Source organism: Rutidosis leptorrhynchoides, chromosome 1, assembly GCF_046630445.1.
Source record: "Rutidosis leptorrhynchoides isolate AG116_Rl617_1_P2 chromosome 1, CSIRO_AGI_Rlap_v1, whole genome shotgun sequence".
Taxonomy (NCBI): domain Eukaryota; kingdom Viridiplantae; phylum Streptophyta; class Magnoliopsida; order Asterales; family Asteraceae; genus Rutidosis; species Rutidosis leptorrhynchoides.
This window is the reverse complement of record NC_092333.1, coordinates 552,184,793-552,195,914: the sequence shown is the minus strand read 5'-3', so window position 1 is coordinate 552,195,914 and position 11,122 is coordinate 552,184,793. Positions and strand designations below refer to the sequence as shown.

Here is an 11,122-nt window from a genome sequence, read left to right as displayed (position 1 = left end):
ATTATAGAATATTTGAATATAAATATGTAAAACATACTCCATAGTCTGTAGTATATGAGAGGTGATTTCCACACATCATTTTTAATCAATGTACACCTGATTACCTATTATACATTTAATTATACTTAGAATAATAATATAAGTTACTCCCTAAATTAATTTAAAAATATAACTGTAAGTTTATGAAACAAAATGTACATAAATCAAAAAATAGTGCGTGAAAAAAATCACTCCCGCATTATATACATGTGGGTCGATTGAATTGATTAAAAAAGTTTGGGAGTTATCCTAACACTCCTTCTTTTAGTCCATCTACACCTTTTTATGTATCTTGACTATCATACCCTTTATATTAATTTACTTAAACCCCCCTTTAGCTATTTGGTTTAACTCTTTTTCTTTCCCTTAATATTAAATAATACCCGTATATTCTTTTAATCAAGATCACTTTCAACCCTAATTCCTAAACGTAACGCGGCTACTCTCTTCGTAGAGTCGATTAATTCTTCATCATAACTGCCACTCAGTTCCTCAAGTGTTATGGATACCGTAAGTTTATATTAAAAAAAATAAACTCTGAAAGTTATTATTAATATGTTTTTTGAGTAATGGGTTATGATTTCATATTGTTTCGTATACGGATATCGATTGTTTATGTTTCCGATTAGAAGTTCTTAATTTATTATATTGTCGGTCAAAAGTTGTTTTTTCTTATTAAATTGTTGATTATGGGTAATGTAGCATGAGGTGTTTCATTCCCATTAAGTTTTACAGTATCCATTTATGTACACATTATTTGTTCGTACACGTATCCATCCCTCATTATGCATGTTTTGCTCCATCATGCTTTAGTGGAAATAACTTTAATATATGAAATTTAATGACATCTTATTATTAATGTATTATGGCATGAACATATTAATATACAAACGTGACATATAGTGATTATGTTGATTTTGTTTTGGTTTCATTTAACAGGCAAGTTCAAGTGAGTTGGAAAATTTATCAGTAGAAGACGAAGAAATTTACATATCTAGTTCCAAATTTAAATCCTCTGATGCTTTAGTTAAGAGTACGCGCTCATTTTACTATGCTAAAGGATACGGAATTACTATTCGCAGTTCAAAACCAAAGAGTATAGCTTTGCAATGTAGCAGAGGCGGTTCTTATCGAGACACATTGGGAATTAAAGAGAAACGGAAGAAAAAAAACAGTATCTGTTTTGATTGAATGTCCCTTCCGAATTGATGGCAAAAAGATGAGTGATGGTTCTTGGATGCTTAAGTCATACAACTTGAGACATAATCATGATCCTGCTACTGATATGTCGGGACATGCATCCTCCCGTCAATTATCAGCGGATGAAATAAAAAGTGTTAAAGAAATGACGATGGTTAGAATACCTCCAAGACAAATTCTTTCTTCTTTGCGTCAACGAAACTCTAACCTATCAGCTATATCAAGAACTATATACAACGTGAAGAAACAAATACGAAAGGATAACTTGAAAAATCGGTCCATAATTGGTGCATTATTCGAGGAGCTTGCAAAAGGTGGATTTACGTATGATATTTTACATAACTCGGAAGGCCGCATAACTCGTTTGTTCATTGCTCACCCTCTTTCAATTAAACTAGCTAGAATCTTCTCGAATACATTTGTGATGGATTGCACATATAAAACCAATAGATATAACATGCCCCTTCTTGATATCATTGAAGTTTCTTGTTTTAACAGTTCTTTTTATTCTGGATTCGCGTTTTTGGAAAAAGAGGACGAAGAGAATTATATATGGGCGTTACATGTGTTTAAGAAGATTTTGGGACAAGGTAATTATCCATCTATAATTATGTCAGATAGGGAGTTAGCTCTAATGAATGGCAAAAAGAATGTATTTCCAAGTGCAACAAATCTTTTATGCGTTTGGCATATTGAAAAGAACATGTTGGCAAATTGCAAGAAGCATTTTGACCGTGGTGAAGATTGTGATAATTTTATGTTGGGATGGAAGAATGTGGTGTATTCAATGAATGAAGAGCTTCTTTATGGCAATTGGCGTGAGTTTGAATTGATTTATAAAGAGAAGAAAAGTGCATTAGACTATATAAAGAACACATGGTTTCCATGGAAAGAAAAATTTATTAGTGTGTGGACTGAAAAGTACTTGCATTTTGGTTGTCGTACGTCATCAAGAGTTGAAGGTGCCCATGTGAAACTTAAGATGTATTTACAAGCTTCTACATGTGATTTTCATCAAGTGGAACAGAAAATTAGTCTTGCAGTTAAACATGAATTTAACGAGATTAAAGTGCAACTTGCAAGTGAGAAAATTCAAATACCTCACAACTGCAACATGCCTCTATTTAGAGAGCTAATAGTGTAGTGACCCGAACTTTTCCATGTTTATATATATTAAATGAAATTGATATTTACATGATTAAATGTTTCCAACATGTTAAGCAATCAAACTTGTTAAGACTTGATTAATTGAAATAGGTTTCATATAGACAATTGACCACCCAAGTTGACCGGTGATTCACGAACGTTAAAACTTGTAAAAACTATATGATGACATATATATGATTATATATATAGTTAACATGATATTATGATAAGTAAGTATCTCATTAGGTATTTTAACAATGAGTTATATACATAAAATTGTGTTTATTGAATTAAGAAACTCGAAACGATATATATAACGATTATCGTTATAACAACGTCTTACTAATTACATATGAATCATATTAAGATATTGTTACACTATGTTTAATCATGATAAATGATAATTAAACATGTCATTATGTATATTAACAATGAACTACATATGTAAAAACAAGACTACTAACTTAAGGATTTCGAAACGATACATATATGTAACGATTATCGTTGTAACGATATTTAAATGTATATATATATATCATATTAAGATATATTAATATATCATAATATCATGATAATATAATAATTTAACAACTCTTTAGATATAATAAACAATGGGTTAACAACATTTAACAAGATCGTTAACCTAAAGGTTTCAAAATAACATTTACATGTAACGACTAACGATGACTTAACGACTCAGTTAAAATGTATATACATGTAGTGTTTTAATATGTATTCATACACTTTTTAAAGACTTCAAGACACTTATAAAAATACTTCTACTTAACAAAAATGCTTACAATTACATCCTCGTTCAGTTTCATCAACAATTCTACTCGTATGCACCAGTATTCGTACTCGTACAATACACAACTTTTAGATGTATATACTATTGGTATATACACTCCAATGATCAGCTTTTAGCAGCCCATGTGATTCACCTAACACATGTGGGAACCATCATTTGGCAACTAGCATGAAATATCTCATGAAATTACAAAAATATTAGTAATCATTCATGACTTATTTACAAGTAAACAAAATTACACATCCTTTATATCTAATCCATATACCAACGACTAAAAACACCTACAAACACTTTCATTAATCAATTTTCTTCATCTAATTGATCTCTCTCAAGTTCTATCTTCAAGTTCTAAGTGTTCTTCATAAATTCTATAAGTTCTAGTTTCATAAAATCAAGAATACTTCTAAGTTTGCTAGCTTACTTTCAATCTTATAAATTGATCATCCAACCTCAAGAAATCTTTCTTATTTACAGTAAGATATCTTTATAATATAAGGTAATACTCATATTCAAACTTTGATTCAATTTCTATAACTATAACAATCTTATTTCTAGTGGAAATCTTACTTGAACTTGTTTTCGTGTCATGATTCTGCTTCAAGAACTTTCAAGCCATCCAAGGATCCTTTGAAGCTAGATCTATTTTTCTCATTTCCAGTAGGTTTATCCACAAAACCTGAGGTAGTAATAATGTTCATAACATCATTCGATTCATATATATAAAACTACCTTATTCGAAGGTTTAAACTTGAAATCACTAGAACATAGTTTAGTTAATTCTAAACTTGTTTGCAAACAAAAGTTAATCCTTCTAACTTGACTTTTAAAATCAACTAAACACATGTTCTATATCTATATGATATGCTAACTTAATGATTTAAAACCGAAAAATACGAAAAACACCGTAAAACCGAATATACGCCGTCGTAGTAACACCGCAGGCTGTTTTGGGTTAGTTAATTAAAAACTATGATAAACTTTGATTTAAAAGTTGTTCTTATGGAAAAATAATTTTTCTTATGAACATGAAACTATATCCAAAAATCATGGTTAAACTCAAAGTGGAAGTATGTTTTCCAAAATGGTCATCTAGACGTCGTTCTTTCGACTGAAATGACTACCTTTACAAAAACGACTTGTAACCTGTATTTTTGACTATAAACTTATACTTTTTCTGTTTAGATTCATAAACTTAAGTTCAATATGAAACCATAGCAACTTAAAACACTCAAAACGGATTTAAAACGAAGAAGTTATGGGTAAAACAAGATTGGATATTTTTGCTTGTTGTAGCTACGTGAAAATTGGTAACAAATTTATATTAATCATATCCTAGCTAACTTATATTGTATTATACATGTATTCTAATATATTATGTAATCTTGGGATACCATGGACACGTATGCAAATATTTTGACATATCATATCGACCCATCTATATATATTATTTGGAACAACCATAGACACTCTATATGCAGTAATGTTGGAGTTAGCTATACAGGGTTGAGGTTGATTCCAAAAATATATATACTTTGAGTTGTGATCTAGCCTGAGACGTGTATACACTGGGTCATGGATTGATTCAAGATAATATATATCGATTTATTTCTGTACATCTAATTATGGACAACTAGTTGTAGGTTACTAAGATGACTTAATAAACTTAAAACATTAAAACGTATAAAAAATGTTGTAAATATATTTTGAACATACTTTGATATATATGTACATATTTGTTATAGGTTCGTGAATCGACCAGTGGTCAAGTCTTACTTCCCGACGAAGTAAAAATCTGTGAAAGTGAGTTATAGTCCCACTTTTAAAATCTAATATTTTGGGATGAGAATACATGCAGTTTTATAAATGTTTTACGAAATAGACACAAGTAATTGAAACTACATTATATGGGTGAATGATCAAAGCCGAATATGCCCCTTTTGCTTGGTAACCTAAGAATTAGTAAACCGATCTACTAATTGACGCGAATCATAAAGATAGATCTATTGGGCCTAACGAACCCCATCCAAAGTACCGGATGCTTTAGTACTTCGAATTCATTTTTATCATGTCCGAAGGATTTCCCGGAATGATAGGGGATATTCTTATATGCATCTTGTTAATGTCGGTTACCAGGTGTTCACCATATGAATGAATTTTATCTCTATGTATGGGATGTTTATTGAAATATGAAATCTTATAATATATAGTTTAAACCTATAACTCACCAACATTTTTGTTGACGTTTTAAGCATGTTTATTCTCAGGTGATTATTAAGAGCTTCCGCTGTTGCATACTAAAATAAGGACAAGATTTGGAGTCCATGCTTGTATGATATTATGTAAAAACTGCATTCAAGAAACTTATTTTTGATGTAATATATTCTTATTGTAAACCATTATGTAATGGTCGTGTGTAAACGGTATATTTTAGATTGTCATTATTTGATAATCTACTTAATGCTTTTTAAACCTTTATCGATAAAATAAAGGTTATGGTTGTTTTAAAAATGAATGCAGTCTTTGAAAAAACGTCTCATATAGAGGTCAATACCTCGCGACGAAATCAATTAATATGGAACGTTTATAATCAATATGAACGGGACATTTCATATAGGTCGTGTATCTCGAGTAGCCTTAGATGAGATACATAAGCAATACCAAAAAGCCAAAGCAGGTAGTGTTTTCAAATACCTTATTATTACGTACATTTATAAGTTCTTTGAATTTAATTGTTATTTGATACTTTAGGTACTTTATTTCCTTGCACCTGCCATTTTATGAATACTATGGGTCTTCCTTGTGCTCACAAAATAGATGGTTACCTTGGATCAACACTTACATTGGATATTATTCATCCACAATGGAGAATTGATACCGTTTCCTTGAATTCGGAAATTGAGGTACAAAATGATGATGAAAACAGATTTGCTGAGATCTTAAATGAGTTGAAATCAAAGTACCAAAAATGGCGGTTAAGCAAGAAAGAACATGCTTTTTCAATGATTACTCAGTTTTTGAATGAATCTGATATCTTCTTTGAGCCGGTGATTCAACGTCCAAAAGAAAGGCCACCGAAACATAAAAAGGGAAGAGGAATTACTTCTACCACAAGAAATCCTTCAAGATTTGAGTATGTGGAATCATCACGGATACACAATTCTTCAAGTTCTACTTTTGTATCTAGCAGGAATGGTGAAGTTGCCGGAGATACTAGTTATGTTCATCTTGGGAATAACTTAATCGATTTAAATGTGCATCTAGACATTGAAGGTAAAATATGTCATTTATAGTCATGAATTCATGTTCTCTTTTTATACATAAATTAAATTAATGTATTTATCTTTCATTTTTATATATTCAGGTCAAGAAGAAGATTTAAACTTTCGTTAGAGACGACGGTGAATGTTAGAATGTTTTTTTTTTTTAATCGGATTCTTTTTACTGAAGTTAATAGTAGATTTTGAGACATTCAAATGCAATCATGTTTTTAGTTTATATTTATGTTTTAATGACGATGAATCAAGAGATTTTTTTTCTTGAATCCAATTCTCTTACTAAGTTAATAGTAGATTTCTAGACATGCATATGCAGCCATGTTTTCATAATATATATATGTTTTCTGAATGTTAGGGATGACATATATTTTTGATTGTTTGTTACTGTTATAATTCAGTAGGCTTATAACTACCTTTAGTGGTTTGATTCTTGATGTTATAATTCAGTAGGCTTATAACTACCTTTAGTGATTTGATTCTTGATTAAGAATACTAATAATGAAGTGTAAAAACAAAGATGATAATGGAGAGAAAGAAAGAAACACTTTGTAAGTGTGAGAAATGGTGCAAGTTTAATGCTTGCATTCATGGCTATTTATAGCAAAAATATCACAAGTTTAGGTAATACAATAATATTACTTTTGTGTATCAATAATTGACTATCCATTTATATATATATATTTATATATTATAACACTCCCCCTTGGATAGCAATTTTGTTTGTTGAAGATCAACTGTAAGTTACTGCCTCGTTAAAAACCTTGCTAAAGAAAACCCAGTGGGAAAAACTTTAGCTAAGGGAAAAAGAGTGCAGCATGGAGTTGACTCCCCCTCAAGTAGACATCGCTTCAGTTGTTACATCTTTTGAACATGTCTCATACCAATGTTATGAACGTGTATTCTGAAAATAGCAGTTGGAAGTGCTTTCGTGAAAAGATCAGCAGAGTTTTTGCTGGATTGAACATATCTCATTTCAATCTCGTTGTCCTTAATGAGATTTTGAGTGTATGAGAAGAATCTAGGAGGTATGTGTTTGGTTCGGTCACTTTTGATATACCCTTCTTTCATCTGTGCTATGCAAGCTGCATTATCTTCATAGATAATTGTTAGACTTTTATCGAGTTCTAGTCCACAAGAATCAGTAATGATTTGTGTCATTGATCTCAACCAAAAACATTCCCGAGTAGCTTCATGTAATGCAATCACTTCGGCATGATTTGATGATGTAGCAACAAGTGTTTGTTTTTGAGAACGCCATGATATTGCAGTACCTCCATTTAGGAATACATATCCAGTTTGAGATTTAGCTTTATGTGGATCAGATAAATAACCTGCATCAGCATAACCAACCAAATCTTGTTTTGATTCGTTAGAATAAAATAATCCTAAATCAGTAGTTCCTCGAAGGTATCGAAATATGTGTTTGATCCCATTCCAGTGTCTTTTGGTAGGAGCAGAGCTGAACCTTGCTAACAAATTAACTGCAAAAGAAATGTCAGGTCTTGTACAATTTGTAAGATACATAAGAGCTCCAATTGCACTAAGATATGGTACTTCTGGTCCAAGAATATCTTCATGATCTTCACATGGACGAAATGGATCAGTTTCAACATTAAGTGATCTAACAACCATAGGATTACTTAATGGTTTTGCCTTGTCCATATTGAAACGTTTCAGAATCTTTTCAGTATATGTTGTTTGATGTACAAGTAAACCATTAGGCATATGCTCAATTTGTAAACCAAGGCAATACTTGGTTTTTCCGAGATCTTTCATTTCAAATTCTTTCTTTAGAAGTTGAATGGCTTCATGGATCTCTTTATTTGTACCTATGATGTTAAGATCATCAACATAAACAGCTATGATCACATATCCGGATGTTGTTTTCTTAATGAAAATACAAGGACAAGTAAGGTTATTTGTATACCCTTTGCTTATCAAGTAATCACTTAATCGGTTATACCACATACGTCCCGATTGTTTTAACCCATATAAAGATCTTTGTAATTTAATCGAATACATTTCTTTGGGTTTTGCATTTGATGCTTCTGGTACCTTAAATCCTTTAGGTATCTTCATATATATATCACTATCAAGTGATCCATATAGATAAGCAGTCACAACATCCATGAGATGCATTTCTAAATTTTTAGAAACTGCCAGGCTGATTAAGTATCTAAAAGTAATTGCATCCATAACAGGGGAATAAGTTTCTTCATAATCAATTCCCGGTCTTTGAGAAAAACCTTGAGCTACAAGTCTAGCTTTATACCTTGTAACTTCATTTTTCTCATTTCTTTTTCGGACAAAAATCCATCTATATCCTACAGGTTTCACATCTTTAGGAGTGAGAATGATGGATCCGAAAACTTTTCTTTTATTGAGTGATTCTAATTCAGCTCGTATTGCTTCTTTCCATTGAGCCCAATCATGTCTATTTTGACATTCAACCATAGATGTTGGTTCTGGATCATCATCATTATTCATGATGTCATATGCAACATTAAATGAAAATTTCTCATCAAGATTTTTCATTTCATTTCGGTTCCATAATATTTTTGAATATGCATAATTGATTGCAATTTCTGTATTGACATCATCAATCTCCTCTGCAGTAGGAGTACTGATTTGTGGTTCTTCTTGAACACTTTCTTTTACTTCATTATCAGCTGATTTTCTTTTTCGAGGATTTTTATCCTTTGAACCAATTGGTCTTCCACGTTTCTGACATGGCAAAGATTCATGAGTGACGTTATTGCCAGCTTTTGGAATTTCAATTCGAGCTGGAGTATTTACTGCTGGTATATATGATTTTGTCACCGTTTTTGTATCTGTGAATGCATCAGGCAATTGATTTGCAAGTTCTTGTATATGCATTATCTTTTGAACTTCTATCTCGCATTCTTTTGTGCTAGGATCAAGATACTTTAATTAAGGTTCACACCATGAAACATCATTTTCTTTATTTTTTATTTCTCCCCCTAATCTAGGAAACAATGTTTCATTAAAATGACAATCAGCAAAACGTGCTGTAAAAACATCACCTGTCATAGGTTCAATATACCTTATGATTGAAGATGTTTCATATCCAACATATATTCCCAACCTCCTTTGAGGACCCATTTTTGTACATTGTGGTGGCGCAATTGGAACATATACTGCACATCCAAATGTTCTAAGGTGGGAAATATTTGGCTCTTGACCAAAAGCAAGTTGTAGGGGGGAATATTTATGACTTGCACTTGGTCTGATGCGAATCAATGCAGCTGCATGTAAAATTGCATGACCCCATATAGATACAGGGAGTTTTGTTCTCATTATCAATGGTCTAGCGATTAACTGTAAACGTTTAATCAGTGACTCGGCTAAACCATTTTGTGTATGCACATGAGCAACAGAATGTTCAACAACAATTCCTATAGACATGCAATAGTCATTAAATGCTTGAGATGTAAACTCACCAGCATTATCAAGTCTCACCTTTTTAATGATGTAATCAGGAAAATGTGCTCTCAATTTAATAATTTCGGCAAGGAATTTTGCAAATGCCACATTACGGCTTGATAACAGACAAACATGAGACCATCTACTAGATGCGTCTATTAGGACCATGAAATATCTAAATGGTCCACATGGTGGATGAATTGGTCCACAAATATCACCTTGAATTCTTTCAAGAAACATTGGTGATTCTTTCTCAACCTTAAGTGGTGAGGGTCTAGTTATCAATTTTCCAAGAGAGCAAGATATACATGGAACCATTGTATCATGAAGGATTTTTCTATCCTTCAGTGGATGTCCATGTGTACATTCAATAATTCTTTTCATCATTGTTGATCCTGGATGGCCCAATCTGTTATGCCATAAATTAAATACACCAGGATCAATATACTTTTCTTTAATCACCATATGTGCTTCTGGTACATTTATATGTGTATAATGTAATCATGAATTAAGTCTTGGCAGTTTTTCAATCACGTGATTCTTGTTAGTGATACTTAAATATTTCTCATTTTCTGTCGTTACTGACTGATAATCATATCCATTAAGGTATATGTCAGAAAAACTCAATAAATTTCTGCTTGACTTAGGAGAGAATAAGACATTATTAATTAAAAATGTTGTACCGTTTGGTAATATGAATTTTGCCTTTCCTATCCCTTCTATCAAGTTAGCAGCACCTGATATTGTATGTATAGTTCCTTCCGTTGGTTTCAAATCAATGAAATATTTTTCAGATTTAAGTATAGTGTGTGTAGTACCACTATCTGCTATACAGAGATCTCCACTACTTGATTGATGTTGTGTTCCAGCAGAATTCATATTAAACTTCATATATAAGAAATAAATAGTGAGTACATTAATATTACACAATATTTTAAACGCAAATAGATAGTACTGAAACATTTAGCAAACATAATGACAAAGACAGACGATATTAAATCGTTTATTTTTCGAAAGACACACAACTTAAACATTCAAGAAATCTTCATATAAATCAGATGGTTTCTCAGTGACTGTTGGATCGACGTTATCCACAAAGTTTACTTCCTTTTCTTTATCTTTCAGCGAATCCTGATACATCTTAACAAGATGTTTAGAAGTTCGGCAAGTATTAGCCCAGTGGCCCATTCTACCACATCTGTAGCAAGAT

General features: G+C 31.6%; 1 protein-coding gene across 1 annotated transcript; it reads left to right on the top strand.

Annotated features, from left to right (window-relative positions):
• The first annotated feature begins 1,258 nt into the window (after positions 1-1,258).
• Positions 1,259-2,383, top strand: LOC139843620 (protein FAR1-RELATED SEQUENCE 5-like). The gene has a single exon (XM_071833736.1). It carries the CDS (start codon positions 1,259-1,261, stop codon positions 2,381-2,383), a length of 1,125 nt encoding a protein of 374 aa, XP_071689837.1.
• Positions 2,384-11,122: the final 8,739 nt, after the last annotated feature.